Source organism: Chlamydotis macqueenii, chromosome 8 (genome assembly GCF_036417535.1).
Source record: "Chlamydotis macqueenii isolate bChlMac1 chromosome 8, bChlMac1.mat, whole genome shotgun sequence".
Classification (NCBI taxonomy): Eukaryota; Metazoa; Chordata; class Aves; order Otidiformes; family Otididae; genus Chlamydotis; species Chlamydotis macqueenii.
The window spans coordinates 15616783-15642613 of record NC_141563.1 but is presented as its reverse complement, the minus strand read 5'-3'; the positions used below and the strand labels follow the sequence as shown (position 1 = coordinate 15642613).

The 25831-nt window shown below is 51.9% G+C and overlaps 1 protein-coding gene across 2 annotated transcripts in view; it reads right to left on the bottom strand.

Annotated features, from left to right (window-relative positions):
* Positions 1-25831, bottom strand: part of NOS1AP (nitric oxide synthase 1 adaptor protein) — a 45651-nt gene that overhangs the window by 9597 nt on the left and 10223 nt on the right. For both annotated transcript variants that reach the window (XM_086753796.1, XM_086753795.1), the window contains exons 3-9: positions 25410-25481; positions 4789-4881; positions 4338-4396; positions 3581-3689; positions 3214-3355; positions 1801-1964; positions 1099-1266 (exon numbers count right to left, since the gene is read on the bottom strand). In XM_086753796.1, coding sequence (XP_086609922.1) covers positions 1099-1266; positions 1801-1964; positions 3214-3355; positions 3581-3689; positions 4338-4396; positions 4789-4881; positions 25410-25481 — 807 coding nt within the window. The remainder of the gene's footprint in view (positions 1-1098; positions 1267-1800; positions 1965-3213; positions 3356-3580; positions 3690-4337; positions 4397-4788; positions 4882-25409; positions 25482-25831) is intronic.

Below are 25831 nucleotides of genomic sequence, written 5' to 3'. Positions count from 1 at the left end.
AGAGGTGTTGATGTAATGCATTCAGTCATCTGAAAGGCATTTGACATGATAGAGCCCAACTTTTTCATTAATAAATTACAATGATACAAAATCACCACAGTGTGCGCTGAAGGGATTAGAGAGCAGCTAAGTGACAGCTCCTGGGACAAGAACCATCCTGGGGTGGGCTGAGGTCCAGAGCAGGGCGTCAGCCCTTGGAGAGGGGGATGAGGCCACCGGCTGCCATCCCAGCAGCCAGACAAGAAATGGTGTTACACTATTTCAGATTTTTTTTTTTTATCAGGAAGTAGGAAGAAAAAGAAATCGCCACTGCAAGGCTGTGCAAGTACACAAAGACTGGGAACTACTGAAGTTGAGCGAGCAGTCCCTACCACAGAGGGACCCGGCTTTGCCTGGCAAGCTTTGGCTGTAGCAACATCAGGCTTGGGCAGACATAAAAGATCGCCTGAGGATGCAGGTCCCTCTTCCAGAGGGGAAAGCAACCTCCTGAGCTTGTGATCCCAGAAGGCACACAGGCTCTCAGGGCAGGAGCTCAGCCAGAAGGAACAATACTGATTTTCTGATGTGAGAAGAGGAAAGCCATGAAAAAGCATAGAAAGGCTGCTGGAGCTGATCACCCAGGCCAGGAAGAAAGCGGAGCTATTGCAGAGAGCTCTGCGAGGGGTCAGGGAACAAGTAAAGCCAAGGTAACGAGTCAGATAAAGTGGTCAGAGCTGCTTAAATGAGAAATACCTGCATGGAGAATGAGTTGGCAGGGGCCAACACTGAGGCCAGGCATTTGCAAGAACATAGTGGCCAAGGGACCAAGAAAGCTGGTGGCATGCAGACCTAACGCCAACCCATCTGGGCTTCACGGAGCCATCGCTGGGAGCAAGGCCACAGCGAACCATACTGGGAAAGTGTGACAGAGCAGGCCGTGCTGTGGAAAGAGAGGGGACGCCACCCAACCCGCTCCCAGGCTCTGGTGTCAGAGTCCACCCCAGCTCAAGCTCAAGCTCAAGCTGCCCCCACTCCAGGCAGGGCATGCTCCAGCACCGAGGGGCTCAGGAGTGCACCCCAGCCCTACTGCTGCCCCCAGAAAAGAGTGGAGGGGAGAACCTGTGCCACGGCCACTTGCGTCTGCTGCTGCTGCTGCTGGAGGAGTTGCTGGAGAAGCTGCATTTGGTGGTGGGCAGAGAGGGGCGTTCCCAGGTCTGGCAGCTGGGCAGATGACGGCAGCAGCATCTTGGGCGATGCTGTCAGGATATCTTCAGGGTGGAGGCAGCCCTGCAAAACATCCGTGGTAAAAGTGAGATCTTTGTGCCCCATGCTACCTGGAGAGCCACCAGGCACATACAGGCTACAGCACAGAGCAGCCCCCAAAATATCCAGGAAAGAAGCTGCTACATTCAAAGCAAACACACACTTTGCTGGGGGTGCTGAAAAAGTTTGAAGACAGTATTTTTTCAGTTTTGACCAAAGCCCAAATACTTTTGTAGAAAATTCCTGAAAAGGTTGATGCATCCCATGGGAATTTCCACCATATCAAAAAAGTCTTTTTTTTTTTTGGTGGAAAAACATCCCTATCAGCTCTGCCCCAGACAGTTTCCGTGTGGCTGCACATAGCTAAACCTCAGCACTCTCTGGGAGCGCCGCGGGCCCTGAGCCAAAGGGCAGCCCTGCGGCGGCAGATGGCTTTGATCTGGGAGCCAGGGAATGCTGCACAATCCCTCCTGATCCCTAGGCCCCTGGGATGTGCTCCAGAGTCGCGAGGCTGGGGCCACACCATGCCCCGAGAGGGGAAGGCAGGGATCCACGCACCTTGGCGTCGGCATAGGCGCTTGTCTCCTTCCCCACGGCGTCGAGGTCGGTCACGCCGCGGCTGAAGTCGAGGATGTCGGCTCCAGGCAGCGGCAGCTCCACAGCATCAATATCTGTCTCCTCTGCTGAGGCAGCCGCCCTCTCTGCACTGGTGAGGCGGCACGCTGCGGGAGTGGTGTTAGAACAGAGTGCAGCTCGTGTGGAGCGGAAGATTGCTACGGTGCGCCCATGGTACAGTGAGTGATGCCCACCGGTCGGTCCCCACCACCCCAATGCCACCCACCCTCCAGCTCTGGGGGGAAGCAGGTACACAGCGACATGGCTGCGCTTCCTGCTGCTGCGCGGGATGGGGCTTGCGACCAAAAAGACACCCAGCCCCAGCACATCAAACCTGGGGAACAACAGCCAAAACTCCTGATGTGGGACAAACGGGCCATCAAGAGCAGAAGACACAGAGAGAGCTAAAGAAAGGTAAACAAGAGATTGGGGCGGGGGGGAACAAACGGATGCTCAGAATTCCCCAGAGAGCTGCATATCGTGGCCAGGACACTGTGTGGAGGAAAACCAAACAATGACCTGTCCAGGACATCCCAACGATTAGATCATCACAACAGCGCTGGTTGCAGAGGCAGGCAGGAAACTGCAGCACAGCCCAGGCTGCTCCTGCTGGGATTGGAGGCCGGGGGGGGTGGGGATCTAGCACCCACCAGGAGTGGCAGGGCAGGGTACCCACACACAGAGGGGCAGCATCCCAACAGGCACTGGAGGTGTTTGACCAACCGCTTGCAAAACAACAGCCTCCCTTCCAGCACAGCCACTGGCACCGAGGAGGATGGCAGCTCCCCCAGGCTCCGCAGAGCCTGGGGTGATGGGGCTGGACCAGCAGCCCCCAAACAAGGAGCACGCAGCCCTGCACCCTTTGCCCATGGGGCAGAGAAGGGAGTGGGAGGATTTGCAGGCTGCCTGCAGCCCTGGGAGCTTGATGCAAGACCCCAAGCACGGCTTCGTACATGCAGGGAATTGCAGAGAGTTGGAACCAGCCCCACAAGCATCTCGGGATGGGGGGAAGGTATCTGCTTAGGGCCTCTTCTGTGGGAGCAGCAGGGAAACGTTTGCAACCTCTGCAGCCGAGTACAGAGAGTATTTAGGCATCCAGCTGAGTCCCGGGCGTTGCTAATGGGCTCCCAGCAAGGGGGATGTCTGCGAGGATGACGGCTAACACCTAGCGAAGGCTCCTTGCTGGGCAAGATCCCAGCTTGAGCCCAAGGCGCCGCAGGCCAGATTGCCGTGCAAATCCGTTCCCCGCAGGTGTCAGCCAGCAAAGGGCAGTGTGGGAAGATGGTGACTCTGCAAACTGCGTCTGCCAGGCTCCAGGACCCCCAGGCCGCCCCCACCTCTGCCCTCGCAGAGTACCTGGGACATCCAGGTCGTCCCCGTTCCTCTCGCTGTCTCCGTCCTCCTGCCCGTCTGCATTTTGCTGGGTGTGCTGCAGGCTCAACTTGTGGCAGACCTCGAACGCCTGCCCCACAGTCCGGACGATGCGCATGGCTTGGCTCTGCGGCAGGCAAGGAGAGGAGGAGCAGAACCTTAGCTGAGCTGCCCCTGCCTGGTGCTCTCCCCCAGCTCTCGGGGGTCTCTGCGTGCTGCCGCAGGGACTGAAGGACCAGAGCTCAGATCACTGCAGTGCTCTGGGCCGCCTGCTGCAGCACAGCACCATGGGGTCCTGCCCCAGCTACCCCACTGAAACCCCGCAATGGTGGGGACATCCCAGCATCTTTACCTTCTTCTTGGATTTGAAGACGTTGCACCTGAACACATTGCTAGATCCATCCCTGGCAATGTAGCTAAAGATCTTTAGGTCCTGGGAGTCATGGGACACATAGAATATCCTGCAAGGACAGAAAGGAGGGGAGGATATCAACCTATGTATTACCCACATGCCTAGGAGGCTGCCAAGGCCACAGCCAGCACTTCCCAGAGTGCATCCTGGAGTGCTGGCAGATACCCAGCCTCTGCAGCATGTCCCTGCTAAAGCCCATCAGAAATTTTTTTGGCAGTGGTTTTGCCTCAGCTGGGAAAATTAGCCTGCTGACTCAGCACCAGCAAGCATTTTGCGAAGGCAGCACGAGGCTTTCTCTGCTGAGCCCCCAGGGACCGAGCTGGCGGCCCAGGAGCCCTCCAGGGACCAAGGAGAGCAAACCTCACTCCTCCACCTTGTCTTTTCAGAGAGCTGGCCTCCTTGCTCGGGTGCTTGCCCCAACCAGCCTGTTGCCCCCTCCCCAGCATGGCTGGGGCCCTTCCTCACTCCCATTCGGCTTCCCCAGGACACGGACAATCCACTCTCTTAGCTTTTGCCAGTGAGATGGAGGAAGAGCGCTGGGGACTATTTGGAGAGCTGCAGCAAGCCAGGGCAGCTGCTCTCTGTGGGGATGCTGGTGACTCTCCATGGTCAGCCCCCAGCACAGTGCCGGTGCTGCGTGGGGTAAACGACACAGTTGAGCCACGCAAGCCTCCGTCCCCTGACCGAACAGGCTTACCTGTAGATGGGATCGTGCATGACGAGCATTTTGTTCTCGTCCCAGGCCCATTCTTTTTTCTGCAATGAAAGAAGCTGCAAATGAGTACGTCAGATGCTGCCCTCGAGATCAAGGACAGAGCAGAGACAGTCAAGGCCAGATGCGGGAAGCTCTTGTCACAGCTCTGGTGCTGCTCCCTTGCAATCCTTTGCTGAAGGACAGGTCCCGCTGGGGGCCAGCAATGTCCCTCATCACCTGCCATGGGGCCCCCAAGCCCCTTCTACACCCACTTCAGGACTGGCTCAGCCACCCTGCGAGAACATGGCTCATCCGTGGCTGATTCCAGCTCGCTCTTCCCTCTCCCAGCCTGCCAGACTTTCCAAGAAATTCAAGGACCCTGCAGGTCCCTGCATCATGAGGGGATGGCTCCTGCTGCTGAGGCACCACTGCCACAGGGACCCGGGCTGCCTACCTTCTTCTTCTTCTTCAGAATGACCTTCACGCCATCCACCGACACGATGAGACTCACTTTCTTCTTCTTGATGTTCTTGGCTTTAAACTCATACTGCGGGGGACAGAAGAAAACACCTGAATTAGCCTTCCTGCACCAGGAAAGCCCCAGGGAGCACTGGACAGGCTCCGAAGGGAAGGGGCAAGAGGGACAGGGAAAGATTTCCCCAACACCACGTGCCCTGAGCCCATGCCCCCATCAGCCTGCGCATCCATGCCAGGACAGGACAGGGGGCCTTTGTGCCCTGCAGTGTCCCCATCCAGAGGAGCGCATCCCAAAGCAATCCAGTCCCTGGATGTGGATAACGCTTTGCTCAGCCCAGGATGCTGCTGGAAATGTTAATTTGTGTTTCAAAGGCAGCCACCCTGCCCCTCCAAAGGGCCGTATCTCCCCAGAGAGGGACAGCCACTTTGCCAGCCCCTGGGGCTCCGCAGCCTGGCCAGGTTTGCCCCACTGGCTTGTTGCCATTGCTGAGCTCTGGGAAGGGAAATGGCATTTCGGGTAGGGGGTTTTATTTGGCTCAGTATAAAACTGAAGATGATTGCTGAGGACTCTGTGAACCTCTCCAGGGGAGACGGGATAATGCAATTACCCACTTCAATTAGAAGTCACTGGGCAGGAAAAAACCCAACAGGAATTTCCAAAGATCAGTGACTAAACACAAAGCTCTGGTCCAGCCCAGGGAGAGAACGAGATCCCCTCAAATCAGGGCACTTTTGCATTTAGAGTCTTGCAAGCAGGGAGGAAGGGGAATAGGCTAGATGAGCCATTTAGGCTGAGCAGCCTTCTGCTGGGGGACTTCTGGGGAGTCCCATAACCGGTCTGCCATGGGTGCACCCACACCAGGTATCCGGTGTGCTGGTCCCACACATAGGGTGTTGTGTACAGCCGTGGGGACAGACCCTCCATGCCTGCCCAGCGGCAGAAAAACCCCACATCCTGCCCCTCGCGCGTCCAAGGAAGAGGAATTTAATTATTCCTCTCATTATTTCGCCAGTCTCTCTGCAGAGGGAGCACAGGGCAGGCGCCCCGACGCAAAGCCCTGCCGCTGGTCTGCGCCGAGCCCCCGTGTGACATTTCCAGCGCTGCATGATGTATTCACTTTGGCAGCCGGAGCCAGCAGGCAGGAAAAGCCGCTGGCCCTGACCTGCGATCAAATGACAAAAGACCTGAAAGTACAATTCCTCAAAGCCGTTTTAAAGTCGCCGATGGGGACGGTAGACAGAGATGACTCAGAAAACAGAGAGGGGAACGCGGCTCTGCCCTCCCCGGTGCACAGACAAGCCGAGCTGTGCAAGCCCACCTGCTCCAGAGCTGAAGCTGTGGTGATGGGCTGGAGAAAGCAGAGCTCAGGCTCCCACTATAGCTACAGCCAGCCTCAAAAACCCCCAGAACATACCCATACACTGTTTGCAGGGCTTATTCTTCACGGAGAAGGGTCTCGCCAAAGAGCCCACTGGGGTGGGTTTCCAAGTCCCATCTCTCATATTCCCCTTCCCCATTGTTACCCACAGAGGTGAAACTGCATCCAAGAGCCCCATCTCTGTGCCTTGCTAAGACATCAGACCAGTACGGAGATCACAGCAGTGCATCTGGTACCTAACACTACAGAAATGTCTTGATTTAGCCCTGAAAAGGTGAGCTCCAGCCTGGCTACCTTAGAGTAATCAAGCCAGCACCTTCTGAAGCTCCACATGCAATTTTTCCAGAAGCTGTGGGCTGAGCCAGGTGCTCTCTGCAGCACCCAGAGCGACAGCATGGCACCTTGTGGAGCCACAGCCTGATTTATTGGTCCTAACGATCATTGATTATAAACATCAAGTTGCATTTCCAAGCTGCTAGAGCCGTGGGGTTGCTATTCTGGGCCATCCCAAGCGCTAATGAATGTGGGCTTTGGAAGAGACAGCAACCCTGAAAAATATCTCAGGGTTAGAGAGACTATTTTTAGCCTAGTTTTTGGGTGAGTAACAGCCCAGGACAGCAATGCAGACAGGCCAGGACATTTCAGCAAAGATGCTGTTTTCCCTCTGCCATGCTGAAGCCAAAGACCCCTCGTGCTGCCAGCCCACAGCAAAACTCCAGCAAGATCCCGTGGGAGCAAAAAAGTCAAATTCACAGAAGGGTCACCCGGCCAGATTCGTTAAGCTCTTGCATAAATCCAAGGCCTTTATCTCAACGCTGAGGTGAGAGCCAAGCTTCTTTGCAAATCCAAGCCATGCGCTTTGAGAGCTATCGCACATCCTGCCCCAACCAGAGCTCGTTAGCGCAATCAGTCCAACGAGTCCAGATGCTCTTTGGGATACATTTCCCACGCAACAAAGCACAGCTCTAGCCAATAAAATGCTAATGAACTCATGCCCACTGGGGCTCTAATGAAACACTAGCCGTAATTTAATAACAAATTAGTGAGGAAGAGGATTCAATGACATGGCAATTCAGCCAAGCCGCCTCTCGCATCCCTGGGCTGCACAGGGCAGGCACGCCGAGTCCCACAGGCCAAGAGATGCATTGCTGATTTTGCGGGGTAGGGGAGGCTTTCAAATTTGAGTTTGGGTAAATAGGTGCAAGAGGGGAGGAAAAACACCCAGAAGGGAAGGGCAGCAGACCAAACCAAAAGGGAGTAGGTACCACTCTGTGGAGTCATCAACACCATTTGTGTGCTGCTTCACCCCTGCTCACAGCCACAGCATGCAATTTGCTCTGCCTTGTTCACAAGGCTAATTTAGCAAACCAGAAGGATTTCACCCCAAACAGTAGCTCTGGCTAAGGTCAAAAGAAGCATTAGATTTTGTGCAGTTCCTTTAAGCAAGACTTGAGCCACAGAGACCATAATGAATGAATCCAAAACCACACAGGGTAGAATTTGTGCTCAGACCTCACGGTGCAGCAACTGCCCACGCAGGGCAGCACCGCTGTGCTGGGACACTGCTCATCAGCTACAGCAGGAGGAAGGTGCATCTCACCACGAGCCCTCGCACGCCCTAGCAACTGACAGTCACAGCCAACCCGAGGCACCAGGAGAGGCACCAGCCCAGGCACAGTACTTGGGGCTGAGCTGGGTATCCTGCATGCACCCCAGTTCTCCCCAGCCTGGGAGGGGTAGCTGGCCCTACGCTGCCTCCTTGGACCTCTCCCAAGCAACAGGTGATCCTTCCCATTAGCAGACGACAGATGCCAGTACGGGCTTTTTCCTCCTGAAGACTGCTGGCCATCTCAGATGCTCTCACCCATGTGCACCTAGGATGTCCAGCATGCATCTGAGATGTGCTTCATATCGACAGGACCTGCCCTTGCTACCGCCTGCTCCACCAGCCTGTTTATTATAATGGAGCAATGGGAAACCTCTCTCTGCACAACCGATCAGGACCTTCCTGGCTTGGAGCTATTCTTGACCACAGCTCCGTCAGCCTTGGCCGTGGAGATCTGCCAGGTCTGCGTGCACTTGTCAACATCCCTCCTTCTGTTGTGAAACAGAGAGAGAAAGCTTAAGAGAGATGCAAAGCGTTACGGTTTGAGCTTTCCTTGTTGCTGGGAGGAGAGCAGAGGCAATGGTGGGGTGGGAAATGCCAACAAAGGGACTCTGAGACCGTCTGCACAGCCACAGCAACTGCTGCTGCATGCAAAACCCATGGGCAGCAGCTGATCCCAAGGAGAAGAAAACCTGCACATTTCCAGGGATGCTGGGCCGATGCCATACAACCCTTACTGGGAATACACTCTGCATCCCCAAAGGTGCTCTAAAAATCACCCCATCACTGCTAACAAGCTTCTCACCGAGCCAAGACAAAACTGGGCGCAGGCAAGCAACAGTGGGGTTTCTCAGCAAGGGACCTGCTCTGCAGCCGGGAAGGGACAGGGATGCTCAGGAGGAGCGTTGCTACAGGAGCAACAGGAGCTCCTCCATCATAGTGTGCAGGGAACTGGGGGACAGCAGTTCACTTGGTGCTCTCTGGATATGGCATTCTGATTTTAGGTGACCACTCCAGGAAGAAAAAAAAAAAACATATTTCCCTCCCTGGAGGGAACTCAGCTACCAATGGCTCCCATTTGAGAGCTGATTCCCAGCCTACTGTTTAATAAAGAAATGATACAGAAATAATTACCCAGCTTGGGATCAAGGAAACGAAGAGGATGCATGTAACTAACTTCCCCATGATCCCCTTTGGTTTCACACCACGTAGCATTTCACTGTATCACTTACAACCAACTAAACCATGTAATGGTCAGAAGAGCTTTCTCAGCCTTCAATCCAGATGGTTTGTCCATCTTGGGCACAATTCTGGATCTTTAAGTATCTATAATAAGACTACAAGTTTGGGTTAATTCTATTAATTCTTGGCTATGGCAATGTGGCAATTCCAGAAGATAGATATGAATTTCAGGGAAATACACAGAAAATGGAAAGAGCAACAGAGAAATTCATCTGTTCCTGGACTTTCACAGCTCCACAGTCGGTCTCCAACTGAAGCTCTAAGCACTCTACTGAAATTTTTAAGCAAAGACTGAAAATGGACATCTGATAGGCTGAAGTTAAAAAAAAAAATTCAAGATAGAAGTAAAGGTGGTCTCACTAATGAAAAAGAAGCATTAGATCACTTATAAACTCCAGCCAGCGAAGAAGTCGTTAAAGATTATCCCTTAATTTTACACTGCCCACAAAAAAAACATACTCATCTTCCCAATTAGGAAAAAAACCCTTCTATTTCATCAAAGCATGAGAGCCTTACCATTGACCTCAGGTTAGCAAGAATCTATTTTCAACATCTGTCTTTTATGTGGAGTTCACGATTTAAATAACTTCAGATGGAAAACAATGCCAGCTGGTGTATGCATCATTGCGCAACACATTCCCACTGGCAGAGTATTAAAATTGCCCTTTCTGGAGAACAGAGTAACATATGTTGCTTAATAGAGAGCACATGTAACCTTGTCAGCTTAGAGTAAAATTATGTACAAACCCAAGTGTGATGGGTATGTGTGAAAAGCAGGGAAAACTCAGCATCCTTAGAGACACGTTACCCATCCCTGTCGCACTGTTTCTACACAGTAAAAGTGTAAGAAAACTTGTAACCACACAATGCATGCGAGGTTAGGCAGAGCAGACACTAAAGAGGAGGAGTGATGTCTTTCTAGATTCATCATCCTCCCCCCACGTTCACAAGCATCTGAGAAAAGTTAACCTGAATAAAAATGCCCTCATTTCATTCCAGCCCTTCTAAACTGCAGCAGGTACAGATTTAAGTCTGCCCACTAGCACTCTCCATCAGCAAGGCAAGGTACCAGGAATGCTATATGGTCAGATTGTGCTAGCAGAACACAAAATAAATGGGAATTTTTTATATGGAAGTGCACCTAAATGCATCGAGCTGTCCCTGTCCCCTGCTATCCTCTGTACCTCTTCTCCTCCAAAAAAGGAAGGAAAAAAAAAAAAAAAAAAAGGCTTATAAGCTTGTACTGGGGAAAGAGTAGTGGTCTGAGAATTCAATTAATAGGGAAAAATCAATTTCCACAAAACTCATTGCTACTCTACAGTGTTGGGAGGCAGGGGAAAAAATGTGTTAGGACAAAAAGCATAGAAAGAGCTGTATTTTTTTTTTGCCAGAAAACCGTATTTCTTTGTGTTTACACAGAAAGGACAAGAAACTCTGAGCAAAGCCAGACCCCGCAGAGCCACCTTTGCTGAACATAAAGGGTTCACCGTCACCCTGCGATGTGAGCAGCATGAGCTCTGACCTCCGCCTGCGGCGATGCCCCTGCGGCTCTTGCAGCCCACTCAGTCACGGGGATGAAACCGCAAGCGCGGGGCTGGCAGGGCTGGCGTGGTCCCTGGCAGGGCGCTGGAAGCCGCTGCTCAACTCCCTCCGCACCCCGCAGTGGCGGCTCCTCGCAGCTGGCCGGCACAGCAGCTAATAAAATACCTTTAGAATTAGACTGTAACCCAAGGTCAGCTCAGGCTAACGAAAGCGGGGAGAGGCGGAAGAGCAGCGAAGGCTTTCCCAGCGCTTTGGGTACTGTTCTCTTGATGAAGAATTAACTTAGCACAAAATGACAGCTGAGCTTTAGTTCAATCGGCACAGGCTCCATGGCTCCAAGAATTAACGACTGGAGGGGGGAAACCACATACCTCGCAATCAGTGCTGCTGAAAACACAAGGAATGAAAGTAAATCTCAGAAATGTACAGGAGATCAGGCAAAACCCACAGGAGGGAAGTCTGAGAAACCTTGCAGACATCCTAGTAGGGAGGAACGGCAAACAGCAGCACCGTGCAGGGGACAAGGATTTCGCTTTACTGAACCATGCAAGGAAATGGCACCAGCACCAGCGCCCTCGGATGACTCACAGCCGCCCGCTGGCCAAGGGGGAAAGGGAACCAGAGAGGGACGCAGCCCTTTCCGGCCGGGGGTGCCCAGCCGCCCCGGGGACAGGCATGGAAAGCAGGGAGCAGGAAGGCAGCATCTGCTGCCCGCTAGCCCTTCGTGGGGTAAACAACACCTGGAGCTCAGCGCCGGGGTCCTGTGGGAGCACTGGGAGCAGACTGCAGCCAGCAACATCTCTTCTTTCCTTTATTTCCTTCTGGTGCTTTGTTAACACGAGGAGGAGCATGACTTCCAGCATCAGAGGGGCTGTGCCACACCGAGGTGGGCAGCAGAACAAGTACAGGACCATAAATACACCCACGTGTCCTCTGAACCAACAGTTTCCTTGGCCAAAAGGCCGGGAAAGCCCAACGCATACGTAAGGCACGCGTGGCACCCAGCTCACCGGGTGCAGAGGTGCTGGGACTGGCGGCACTCGTATGGGATGTGGGAAATGCAACCGGGCCTGCCAAGGGCACGCAAGCTGCAACAATGCTGTGCAGGGCGAGCCAGAGATCTCAGAACCGCACAGCACAAGCCCAGGTGCACTTCTGCAGGCAAGAAAGGGGCACAGAGAGGCTTCCCGGAGGAGTTTCAGCAAGAATTGCCAACCATCCAAGAGAAGCCTAAGCATTTCAGCTAAATGAGAGCATACAATCTGTTTCTCTAAACACATGAGCAGAAAAAAAAGAGCACTAGAGAGGAAGAGGGAATGGTGTAAAAGGCAGCGTTGGCACAGCAGCAAACAGGCAGATCAGAAGAGCATCCCTAACCAACCCAGCCACGCGCGTCTGGGAACAGCGGGGTGGTGTCCACGCTGCAGGGGACGCTGGCGGCAACGGTCCCAAGAGCCCGGCTGTGCGATGGGTAGGGCAGCAGAGAGCCAGGGGTCCTGCCGGCGGGGTATCCAGGCGTAGAGCATCGCTCCCTCCACTGCCCTCGCTGCAGGTTGCTGTCCCGAAAGCAGAAAGGCACCTGTCAGCCTGCCCCAGCCCGCGCCTCCCTTGTGCATCATCAGCTCTACTGGGGCAGCAGCAGATGTCGGGGGACAAAGCGGCTGGAAAGCAGGATGCCTCCTGGGAGGGCGGTCAGCTTCATCCAAGAAGCATTTCGGAACAAGGCCTCAAAATAACGGACAGCCCGCCGTCCCTGGGCTATGCTTTAGGTCCACGGGGGACTCAAGCTTGCTGGAGGGGAGCACACTGCAATACCTGCTTAGCCTACTAATCTGATCTGCAATAAACGGACTAAAACCCGTTTTTGGAAGACTGCCTCAAGCTGCCCTACCAGAGCGCTGTGCTGCAGCTTGTGTCCACTGAGGACTCCCTTTTGCCATGGGCATGCAACCCAAATGCAGCTCCAACGAGGACACGCTACTGCCCCGATTTCCACATGAGGCTGTAAGGTACGTGCCCCGCTGCGGGCACAGCTGTGCAGCAGCGGGGTGCTCGCCCCTGGGGTGCCAGCAGCACCTCCCTGCTCCCTCCTGGGGCTAGGAGACAAAGAGGCAAGGACAGCGGGCAGATTTGGGGATCCCTGCAGTGCGGTCACTTTGCATTCCCCTCTTCTGCTGCCGAAATTTGGGACAAAACCAGCCTGCAGCGCTCACTCCCGCAGAGGGAATGGTTCCTATTGCAGAGCACGGAATCACAGAGGTGTTTGGGAGTAGGACCAAGGTTCCCACCGGCTCCATGGGCAAGCACCAGCACAGCATGGGCAAACACACTGGACACACCTCTGCCATCCTGCCAGCTCAGGTTTGAGCTGCTCCTCAGGCTTAAATGTCCCACGTCATCCTGTCTATACCCCAGTGCTGGTGATTTTGCCAGTAGCTAGACTTTAACCAAAGGGCATGGTAATTCGGAAGGTGGGCAGGGGTAATGAAGTATTGGATGCTCGTTCTTGGGCTTAATGATGCTTTTAAAAACTCTCCCACAGTTCCTCAGAGTTTGCATTTGGACATATGAGAAAATGTGGCTCTCAGGTGCACGTGTTCATCTGAAATAAGATACGATTTTGGTTTGTACTGACAAGGTCAGTGCCTATTTTCCCATCCAACTTCAGGTTTAATTTTGGTAACCGTCTGTGACGGTTGCGAGTCCTGATGGGTATAAATGGGAATCAGGCTAAAAATACCCATGTTATGAGAGCAGCGGAGCAGAGTTGTTTGCTGCTTTGAAACAATCCCTGGATCGCAGCATATCCATTTATCACGGCATACCCATTTAGTTGTGTTTTCCAATCACATTGAATATTTCAGAATAAATTCCTTCTGCTCGGCTTGCTATTTCCTACCAGATATCAGATAGCTGCCTCGATCCACCTCCTCCAACCTCCTCTCACTGCCTCCAAGTTTTACACGTTGAGCTGCCAAACTGGGACGCATACACAAGCCATCTTCAGCCTAAGCAGTTTCACAGGAATCTCAGAGAAATCAGAACCGGTAAAAATTAAATCAATATCAATCATAGGGCTAAATGGATAAAGTTCCTCTAGGTAACAGCTTATTCTCAACCTCTCTTTGGCAGACATCCATTTACAAGATGATTCACCTCCTTTACAAGAAATCCTTATGGGTTCTACACCTCCCTGTCCCAGTCTTACAGTGTTGTGGGTTTTTGTTTTGTTTTTTTTTAAACAACTTCGAAATCAGAAATTCAGCAGCCATGGCTCCAAGCGGGAGTGACCACTCGCGGGCTGGGAAAAGCAGTGCTTCTCAGCCAGGCATGAGGGTCAGTGGAGACTGTGCCACAGACTAGCCCCTCACCTTGAAAACATCTCTTCCAGAAATCCAAGGAAATGGCAACAGCACCAACCGGATCCGCGTGGGAGGCGGCAAGCTCCCACCTGCCTTCATGTGCTGCCACCTCCAGTGACCAAGCATGGCATGTGTGAGTTAACCAGTGCGTGGGTGCGTATGGGATACTGGTCAAACTGGTTGCAAAAATGACCAGGCTTTGAGCTGCTCCCCTTGGTTAATGGAAACGAGGAGTGGGCCCTGCGTCCATCTGCAGGCACTGCTTTGTCCGCCCTGGAGACACAAGCGAGAGATGAGCTGTACACGTTTTAATATTTACCACCTGTTGCTAAAATAAGCAGAAGCACATTCCTTGGAAACCCCACATCTGACTGGAATTTGTGGTATTTTTAATTAGATATGCATCTTCAGCAGGGCCTGTTGTGATAGGATGAGGGGTAATGGTTTTAAAATAGAGGGAGGCAGATTCAGACTGAACATAAGGAAAAAAATTTTTACAATGCAGGTGGTGGAACACTGGAACCAATTGTCCCGAGAGCTGGTGGATGCCCCATCCCTGGAAACATTCAAGGCCAGGATGGACGGGGCTCTGAGCAACCTGATCTGGTTGGAGATGTCCCTGCTCCTTGCAGGGGGGTTGGACTGGATGGCCTTGAATGGTCCCTTCCAACCCAAACCATTCTGTGATTCTATGATCAGTTCGACCTTGTGCAGTGGGTACACAAGCTGTTTGGTGATGGCTCCTTGCAATCACCCTTTGAAGAGGGTAAGAAGCTACAGGAGCCTAGAAATGGTCTCTGTTCACCCAGGCTAAAGTAGTTTTGAACCCACGTCTAGACAGAGCTCAGTTTAAGGAAAAGCACTGCCATTTGCAGCAGTTTAGTCATGCCCGTTTACGATAATCCCTAATTAAACTTCTCCCTCTTTCTGGCGCAGGCAAGACCTGATCCTCTGGGGGTCCCCGGGGATTGCCTTGTCAATCACCTTCCTCCATCCCAGCAGGAAAACAAAAATTCTGAATTCATGATCAGCTTTCTTCCCAAAACATTTTTTTTTCCAAGACAGACCCTGCCTCAAGGCAGCCAAGATCATCCCTGCCCAGATGCTAAAAGACACCCCAATTCCGCCCCAAGGGCAGGTGACAAAGAGAGGGGCACCAGAAGAGCATATCCACACCACGCTTCAGGAAGGTGTCAGCACCACAAAGCTAGCCAGATCAGAAGACAGCAAGATTTAGACCCCAAGTTGTGAAATACAGGATTTTTCTTTTTTTTGGGTTTTTGTTTTGTTTTGTTTTTATTTTACTGCTCTCCGAAGAGCTGCTCTCCCACAGTTGAGTAAGAGCTTGAGCAAGACCAGTTGAGAAGGCAGATGAGAATAGCCAGGCAGAAGAGCAGTGACAAACCGAAGGCAGGCAAGCTGGTAATACTGTAACTAAATCAGCAATTATGAAATTCAGACAATTAATAAAGAATGAATGAGCAGCAGCATTAAACTCCTAGTGCATCAGAAACAAGCCAGCCCTCTGGGGCTCATTAGATGCCGGCGGCGCTCAACAGCGTTTCTGGGTTGTAACCGGAGAACAGAGGTAATTACTCATACCACATTTGTTTCATGGCTCCTATTTCAGCAGTAACTAATGTAGGTATTAAAAATCATTTGCTAAATTCTACATTTTTAAGTCAACAAGTCCAAATAATGTCCTTTAGAGAGATTTAGAAAGAATTATAGACTCAGATCCTTGAAAAATATCCAAACTAATAAAAATTCAAAGATTTTAGGCGGAGTTAGAAAATGGTCAATATAGGAATTAACGTCAAGGAAAAGGATCACAGTACCACCCAGCACAGCACTACTTCTGTGCAAGTTGAGATCCTAAACTATCTCAAAAAAATTAAAAGTGTACCTCACAAAGGAATCAGGCTAAGAAACTTAGAGAACGCGTCACTGTTTCCCCCTTTGCAGGCTTTTTGACAAAAATGTTATCTAAAACAAGCGTACAGCCCAGATCAAGGTGACAAAATCCACCTCTGCGGTGGAGCCCCAAACAAAGCAATGACAGACAGACCGATGACAGAATGCCACCGTGCTTGCAGGAAACCCCACAGCAATGCTCATTTTTATGAAAGTCTGGAAGAAAACTCCAAATTTCTCCTTTTTAAACATTGAGGATTTCTAAGCACGTATGTGGAGGTCAGCAGACATGTGCTCTTTGTGTTTCCTGTACTGGAGAGAAACACGCACATTCCCGAAGTTCCCGGGGATCAGGGAGTGTCTGAAGGAGTCCAGACCAGTCCCATCCATCATGTTAAGAAAATGTCAGTGGAGTAAAGTGCCAAAACAAAACCGGAGGCCTTGGAGAAAAGAAGAAAGAGATGTCTCGCTATAACGCATATCACCGCTGCAATCCAAGAACTACACTGTAAAACGTCACCGGTGGGGCAGTTTTCAGTTAGAGTTAAGCTGAAATTTAATCACCTTTGCTGAAGTTTCCTGCGGCAAATACCCACTTGGGGTCAATTTTGCAGTTTCCACTGAAACAGATCAGCAGTTTCCATAGGGAAGCATATGGCAAGGAGAACTGGCTTGGTTGGGTTTTTTTTCCACCATGTTAAACTTATGCTGGTGAAGACGAAGCGACAGATTAAGAATCACTAGGATCCTCATTCTCCATCAGGGAAGTCCAGCCTGAAAAGGAAATATTTTCTCCTCTGAAAATTCATACAATTTTGGCTATGTTCTCCAACTAGTCTTTGCTCTGGGCAGACTTTACTGTGGGCGGGGAAAGTCCGGTCCCTCCAAAAATCCCAGTTGAAGCGCATCACTTCACCCACTGACTATCATCCATGGGGACACCAGAGCAGCCGGGAACCGTGTCTGTGGCTGCAGTTCCATGCCGAGAAGCAGGAGGAGGAAGAGACCTCCGGGGCTTTCATCATGCTTTGGACGCTACGGCCCTTCTCTGCCAGGACTGGGAGAGTGCTCAGCTCCTTTATCTTGTTCTCAGCTGTGCTCATTCTGCTGTCCTACAATAGACACATCCTTTCCTCCAGCTCCCTAATTAAACGGGATCCGTTCCACAGAGCAGCTCACACAATAGTTTTTGCAGCCTCTCATCTTTAGCAGATGTGATCCTTTCCTCTGCTGCCGCGCGCCACAGGAACACACTGTAACACGCACATCCCCTTCCAGCTCTCACAGCTACAAAACCCTGCGCCAAAATCCTTCTCACCTTGCCACAGGCTGCGAGGTGAGCTCTGACGCTGCTCTTCCCCCCCGGCTATTTGGTGTACAGCATCCCCTGAAATACCTTCCTGCTGCACCGAGCCAAAACCACCAAGAATTCATCTTAGCAGTGAAGAAACGGGGGCATGCGGCATTTTTTTTTGTGTGTGTGAGGCTGCAGCTCCATGCTTTGCCTCTCTTCTGAGGTGGTGCAGCAGAGGAGAACCCTTCAACAAATTAAATCACAGGGTCCTTGGCCTTCGAGGACCAGCAGAGAAGCACAAGAGCAAGAAGGATCATACACAAGAGCAGCAGTTTAAGTGTTGACTTCAGTTTGGTTCAATTTTAACTCAGCCTGGTTCCCTGTGCAGGGATGCCACCCTCGAAGGAGTCTGACAGGTCACTTAGTCTCCCTGTGCCTCAATTTCTCATCCATAACACAGACATTTAATATTGCTTCACCCCTGATCCCCTGCTTGCGAGGTTTTTTTTTACACTTTGCTTGCCTTTTTCCTAAGCTATTTCTCCTCTTAATCACAGAGCAAGAACCAGGTATCACCTCTGGACACGCTCACACCTGCCTTGAAGAGGCTGCTCCCCAGGATACAGCTGCCCATGTCTCTTCTGCTCAGCTCCATGCAACAACAGCTTCAGTGCTCAGCACAAGGACCCCACTCCATCCCAAGAGTAAAAAGTTGCCATGGTGGCAGCAAACTGATGAAAGCCTTGATTTATATATTAAAAAAAAAAAAAAAAAAAGCAGGAATACTCCATGGTGCAGTGCAGTAAACCAGAAGAAAAAAAAACCCGCTCCAAATAAAAGCAATTCTATGGGTATGAGGAGTCATGAAATCAAGGGGATTGGAAAAGAGGGATGAGTCCATCTCTCCACTGTGCTAGGAGATGCTAGGATGAGTTGCAGACCCCAAAATCAGCCACACCGCAGCAGACCCCTCTCAAACCCATTTTCTCCTCTCAACAACCTCTCAGGTGCGCCACAAGCTTATTCTTAAGCACAGTTCAGAATTTATTCCAAAATGCAAAGAGAAGTGGAGATGGCTACCTTCACTAGCAAGTTTCTAAAAGCAGAAGAGACTGTCACCTCTTCGTGCCAGCGGTGGGGCTGGAGAGCACCAAGCTGGGTGTGTTACGGCTGGTGACGCTGAACCAATTATTATTATCATTTCCTCAATAATAGTACTTTCTGCAGAGGCTTATGCAAGTTAGAGGGTCAGGCAATGAAAGGCAGCTCTGCCACCTTGCAGAAGGAGCAGAGAGCGATCAGAGGACGACAGTTCCTCCAAGAACTCTTCAAACCCTCACAAACAGCAGTTACCACCGCTCTCACAACCCCAGAACAAGCCGCAGACCTCCCTCCTTGACAGCCAGGCTAAATTCAATAATGCCCGAGAGCCAGAGTGTGCAAGAAATCACTCTTTTCTAGGAGAAAAAGCCCGAGCGGGCATGAGGAGAGCAGGAGAGCCAGCTTGGCATCTCCGGCAGCTCCCGTGGCATTGCGGTACCACAGATGTTACATGCGTCAGTGCTCCAGCTGCACCACGTTCCTGCGGAAAGCAAGGTTTGCAGCACCGGATTCCCTTGTTCTAGTGCAGCTGAGCCCAGGCACCGAGCTGGGCCTGCTGCCCTACCGAAACCATGCGTGGAACATGGAGAGCTTCAAAGGAAAAGCCACAGAAAGCCAGGGGCACCGCTCCAGCACGCGCCGACAGTCCTGCACACGCTCTGCTGAGCCCAAGGGATAACACAACCCGCTCGTGCAATGCTTAAAGCCTGCTGGAAGAAACACTGCTGAGGAAGAACGACAATGAAGGTGGAGGAAGAGGAGGGAACATAAGGGCACAAAAGGGAAGAGACATTTGTGAAATGACTTTACGTGCTGGCCCTGCATTTACAGAGGGAGTGGGAGCTGGGCTAGGAAGGAGTGATGCTGAAGGTCTGCCTGTCCCCCACGTTCAGGGAGCCCAGCAGATATTATATCCCATCCTCTCCCATGAGCTCCCAGTAGATATTTGCCGATGGCTCGATGGCTCAGACGACGGCATCAGTGAGCTGGTAACCTGACTCACCGTGAGCGCCGGCGGGGAAAGCCCCAGCCGGAGTCTGAGATGAGTCACAGGGAGACGCTGTCAGCTCTCAGAGAAGGAAGAAAGCGCAACCGAGGCAAGACCAACCCAAGCAAACGCGGGACAAGGATGTGTGATGGGGACATGGGGGACACAAGGCACTGCCACCTCCCAGCTTTTTGCTGGCAGCTCCAGTCCTGTCCTGGGCTCAGTGCCTACCTGGCACTGTGGTTTGGAGCCTGGCTGTAAGGGACTTGCTGCTGCCCCAAACCTGGCAGAGAACGCTTAGTTAGGGAACTGCTGGAAGCTGAAAGGCAATGAGCTTAACACACTTACGAGGCCAGCTGCTTGGGGAAGAGGAGCATGCCTGTTCCTCGTCTCCCCAGGACCAGTCAGGTTGCACGTCTGGCTGAGCCCAGTCATTCCCGCCACCGCGTGACCCAGCAAGCCCAGCAGACAGCCAGCATGCACAGGCAGTACTTGCTCACATCAGCCGGGGAACGCCTTTCCGATCCCCTCTGGTGAGCAGTGCCCAAAGCCCCATCCTCCGGGGCTCAGACCGTGCTTTCCAGTGTTAATGGCTCACACCTTCTTACGGCCACGTGGAGTCATCTGCCACCTTCAACTTGTAATTTTACACATTCCTCATGTATGTACTCTGTTGTAACGTACAACTAACACAGCTTAACACTGTCAGAAAGCTTCAAAGCTTTGCTGGAGAGCACCTACCATCATAGAATGGTTTGGGTTGGAAGGGACCTTTCAAGGCCATCCAGTCCAACCCCCCTGCAAGGAGCAGGGACATCTCCAACCAGATCAGGTTGCTCAGAGCCCCGTCCAACCTGGCCTTGAATGTTTCCAGGGATGGGGCATCCACCACTTCTCTGGGCAACCTGGGCCAGTGCTCCACAACCCTCAGAATAAAAAATTTATTCCTTGCACCTAATCTAAATCTACTCTCTTTTAGTTTAAAACCCTTACCTCTTGTCCTGTTGCAACAGGCCCTGCTAAAATGTTTGTCCCCATCTTTCCTGTAGGCCCTCTTTAGGTGCTGGAAGGCTGCTATCAGGTCTCCCCGGAGCTTCCTCTTCTCCAGGCTGAACAGCCCCAACTCTCTCAGCCTGTCCTCACAGGAGAGGTGCTCCAGCCCTCTGATCATCTTCATGGCCTCCTCTGGACTCGCTCCAACAGGTCCACATCCTTCTGATGTTGGGGGCTCCAGAACTGGACGCAGTACTGCAGGTGGGGTCTCACCAGAGCAGAATAGAGGGGCAGAATCCCCTCCCTCGACCTGCCGGCCACGCTTCTTGTGATGCTGTAACCAGGGCCACCACACTTTGGCCAACTCTCCTGAAAACTGTTCCTCTCCTATGGGCAGTCTTGGTCAAAAGGCTGCTCTGGTGAATCTGGGTGCTAATTTAATCAGTTTATTGATTAAATACTAACCGCAGGATGAGATCCTGACATTCTTCATATAATCAAGTAGCATGTTGGTAGCAATGCTGGACTAGCCGTTATTTTATTATGAAGTTAAGTGGCACCAGTGGTACCCGGAGAATTACAATAAACTTGCCCAGAAGCCTTCACCCTTTTTACTGCAATTGTCAGAGTGCTGAAAGAGCAATTGAAATTATTACAAACATCCCTTCCATTCCTCCCAGATCAAATGCAGCATAATCTTGTCCATCTCGGATAATCAAATCAAGTCATTAGCCTGCTGATAATTCACCTCGCGCCGAGTGCCGTGACTTGGCAAAGCGCAGGCTGCGCTCTTCACGCGGCCAAAGCCAGAGCATCTCCTGGCCAGCCCACTGCGCGCATCCCCGCAGGCAGCCAGGGGTGGGCGACCCCCAGGCAGGGACCACACGCGCAGGACCCGCTTGCTTTCAAATCCTGCTCTGTTTTTACAGAAGGGACAGCCATGCTGCTCCTTGCATGATGAAAACAGGAAAAAAAAAAAGGCATCATTATAAATTACGGAATGCTTTTAAAAATTCACCATGGCAGCAACGGGGGTCTCTCAGAAATATTTTAATTAAATGAGCTCAAAATTACACCAGGCGCTCTATAGAAATAACTGGCCAAACGCACCCATTTTCATACCAGTCCGACTGTGCATGTGGCTTGCAGGGGATGCAAAACCTTGCTTTAAACAAGCTTATTGAAATTCAGCAATTTTGCCAATTTGCTAAAATAGAGCTCAGCTATGCCAAGCAGCAGAAGTCCCACAAAATCAGATGTACCTGACAGAGTGGGAGGTGTAGAGGGGATAGATTTTAAAGTGCTTGAAATGCCTCCTTGTTTTGAGCCTGCAAAACTCAGCTGGACACTTCCCAGAAACAGGCTCACAGAAGATTTCCACAGAAGCAGCTTTTAAGAAGTGCCTATATGGGATTTCATCCCTTCTGGCACCAAAGAAAACTTGGATTAAAGCCACGCTTAGTAATCCAAGCGGCAAAAAAAAAACCCAGGATTCAAAATTCTCTAGAATGACCGCGCCAAGCCCCAGTCAAGGTAGCACTGGCTGCACTGGAGACACGCCAAGGGCACGGAGGAAAGCATTTACATATATTTACCTTGTGACAACACGCTTTGCCCGTGATCGGCGCAGAGCAGAAGGCACCGTGGCCTCTGTGCTGCTGCTCCCCAGGAGAGCTCAGGCCAGGAAGGCCCCCTGGGCTCACACCAACAGGACAGGTTGGTTGCAACTTTAACGAGTCTTTAATTAGGACTATCTCATATTCAGGTGCCCAAGGGTAACTCTCTGGACTGACAGATGGGTTTCTCACGCCCTGCACCCAGAGGAACCAAGGAGCACTTCAAAGTCCAACCTGCCCCAGCAGTTTAGGACATGGACCAAGACACCCTTTTTTGGGATGAGGAGGAGAAGGGGTTCAGTTGTAGTAACACAAGCCCAACTGCTTGCCAGGAAAACAAGCCCTAGTCTATTGTATTTATTAGTACCGACGTGGCCATCAGTGCTCTTCAGGAAAGACAGAAGATGCAGGCTTTGGAGGAAAGCTGCAGCAAAGGCTCACAAAATTGCTGTCCAAAAGCATCCTTGGCAGGGCCAATGTCCCATTTCCACCAACTCCTTTCAGGGTCAGGGGTCTGCACCAAGGCGCAGGGCAAGACGGGGCTGTGTCCCCAGCAAGCCCAGTCAGAGCAGGGAGGAAAAGCTGGAAGACAGAGGCAGGCAGCTGAGCACCTCCCCTTCCCTCCTCTCCCCGAGCTGCGAGAATCCAGGGAATTCTCCAACATCCTCCTGCTTCTGGACAAAAACCCCTCCATGGAGCACCGCAAGGATGGCCATGCCGCTGCCAGCCCTTCAGCAAGGGGGAGGATGGGGATGCCATCCCTGCCCTGCAACACCGATGCCCTGTATAAAGTCCCTGTCAACCCAGATCCACCAAAGGGACCAAATTTGGGCTTAATATATACAAGTTCCTCCGGTGGAGCTGTTCTGCCCACGGCCATTGCTCTGTTTTCCTCTCGGGAGCGCGGCAGCAGGGCAGCAGAGCCCAGCCGGAGCAGGAATCCCAGCAATGCCGGCTATGCTGTGTCCTCCGCTTTGCCCCCGAAAGGGTCAGGTCTCCCATCTAAACAGGAAACCAGGAGCAGTCAGGCCCACAGCGCTCGCCCTCCAGTCCCAACTGCTGCTGTTGGGCAGCACGCTTCCTCACTTCTTCGCAGGACCATTTCTTTAACCATTATTAAAAGCAGCCAAAGCCCAATGAGCAGCGAGCACAAAGGCAGCACTGAGAAACGGGAGCTGCAGCAGCGGGGATGGAGAGGGTCCCTCTCCATCAGCAGCAGAGAGGAGCTCAGAACAGGCCGGGACACACCACTTGCCCTCCTAAAACAGGGACTGCATTAAAAACTGCAAACTGCAGCATCAGCAGCTGCTTCACACACCACACGCAGAAACGCTGCAGCTTGCACTTGAAGATCTCCCACTGCTCGCTTTCAGTGCCTAAATAAGATTTTTCTTCCTCTGGTTTCCCCATGCCAATACTCTGGGATTACTTTATTCCTTAAAGAACACAACTACCCTTCTGCTTTAAGATGGACACGCATTCCTTGACCTCCAGCCAAATTCAAACCAGCCTCCGGTGCCCAGCCCAGCCAGCGAATGCCCTTGCAACGCTGCGATAACGTCTTGCTGCTGAGTGCAAGGCCAGCGCAAAACACAGGAAACCAGGGAAGGGCTATACGCATAAACTTCCATCAAACAAACCACCCTGGCATCCTCTTCACAAACAGCTCTGTCACAAATAAACAGATGCGAAAAGTCTCTGGCAGATCTGCTCTGTAAACTCACGGCCCTTCAATGACTCGCATCTCTCCTGTCTTACGCTGAACCAAGGAAGCCTGAGTACACATTTCAAGCACATCATTCATCGTGACAAATCATTATTTTACCCTGATTTGTGTCCTTTCTATGCCAGTCAGAGCTTTATCTATGAATTTTCTAGACTATGCTTAAGTTTATTTATATTGGTCAACAGGATGTTGGTGGGTTTTTTTTTTTTTCCTAGGGTTTATTTAAGACCTCAAAGTTGTGTCAGTTCTCCCATACTGATGCGGAGTTATGTGATTTTGGGGCTGGAGCTGCATTCTTTCAAAAGTCTTATCTTGAAAGGCAGCAGAGGAAATAGCTGTTTAGAAGAGCTCTTGACAGCTTAACAGTTGTTCTGTCCCAGACCTCGTTTGGAACCAAGGTGAGCAAACATAATGCCATAAAGAACTTCTCAGCTTGTGCACCAGCCACCACATTGACCACCACAGAGAGGACAGGACAGCAGGTAGGAAAGCTGCTGAGAAAAGCCTACACGCTATTTAGATGATTAAAGTTTGAAGCAGAAGAGCCTTGCAATCTCTGTCCTTGGGATATGATACTCCTCTCTTCCTCTGGTGATGAGAAAAGAGAAAATAAGATTATGGGAAGAGTCTGCAGGAGGGGCTGAGAGGGGAGCAAAGTGATAGCTGAGCTCTGGTAGGGCTGCTCAGCCACAGTAGCAGGTCCAGCGCTCGTGGGAACCCATGAGGCCACCAGAAAGACAGCTCGTCCATTACTCAACATCCCTGAAAGCACCCTCAGCCCTTTCCATTTAAGAGCGTTACTCCCAGGAGAGAGCCATCCCTGGAAGACAGGGCAGACCCCTTTGCTGTGACCCACAGAGCAGACCAAATGACCTGCACCCAACACCACCACGTATGTCGGACTACGGTCCAACCACCACCCAAAGGGCTGTCGCGTGCATTGGAGAGGAGTCAAGCTCCTGCTGTTAGAAGCCTGGGGCAGCGAGGTAGCCGTGCGTGCGGTTTGCTCACCTCCCAGCCCGCCCTTGAACACCTTCCAGTTGTGCAGGCAAGAGGCCGGGGCACAGAGGAAAAGCTCCTCATGACTGTCGGCCAAGCATTATACGGCGAGAGCACCCCGTATCCTGACTACAAGTATTTTGGGAAGCCAGATGACTTCATTACCAGCTGACATTCCCTGACCTACTCGCTATTAAACAAGCTCACTGCTGGCCAGCCCCGGAGCTCGTTACTGAGCACTTTAATTTGCACCTTGCCATTCACCAGGCACTAACCTGCCAGCACATCCAGGCAGCACCCAAATTTTCACGCAGCTGAAGTGCTCATGCAAGCAGTAAAACACAAACACACCTCTTCCAGAAGTAGTTTGCTGTTACCTTTGAATTGGGACTCACACATGAGGAAATCCTTGGAATCGTGGATGTGCTATGGTTTCTGTCTGGTGCTGGCAGCCCCATGTCCCACACCCACCCTTCACTCCATCCCCACCTCCGTAGCACACACTGCTGCAAAGGATGCAGCACTGTGAGCATGGAGACGGTCCTGCTACTGCTTGGGCTGCAGCTAACCCCAGCCACGGCATGCAGGACACCTGGGTACCACAGGGGACAGCCAGCACTGGGGATGTTCCAAATGTGATGGTGTGGCACAAAGTCACAAGCCACCAATCCTGGGATACCCGGAGATCTCCATGGAGAGAGTGACGGTGAAAAATAGAGAGTTATGAATAAGGTGGAGGACAGGACTTAGGTGAGACAAAGTGTAAGCGGAGTCGGAGGAGCAGTGCCCCCACCACCCCGACGCGCAAGGAGAAGGAGCATCCTTGCCACACTCACCCTGATCCGCCGCATGGCCGTCACGATCTCCACCCGGCTGTTTGGCCGCGGCACATCCAGGCTCCCGATGTACTAGAGGGAAAGAAAGAGCCAATTAGTTGAGCTTCCACAGCACTGCAAACCTCATGGTCCCACCACAGCCTCAACGGCATCCCTGGATGGAACCCAGGGTCACTTCTGGGGAACAGGCAGCGTTTTGCCCACTGCACCTGAAGCCTCGCATGCCTCTCACAATGAAGCTGTTCCCTCACCACAATGTTGCAGGGATTCAGCAGCCCTTATTCTAACAATAAAATAACTTCAGTAATCAGGCCAGCAGGACTATTCATCTACGCCGTGATCAAAGTACATAGGTATAAGCCAACATCCCCTCGGCCACATTAAGCCATCTATTATAGACCTGGATATCAGAACATCCCTAA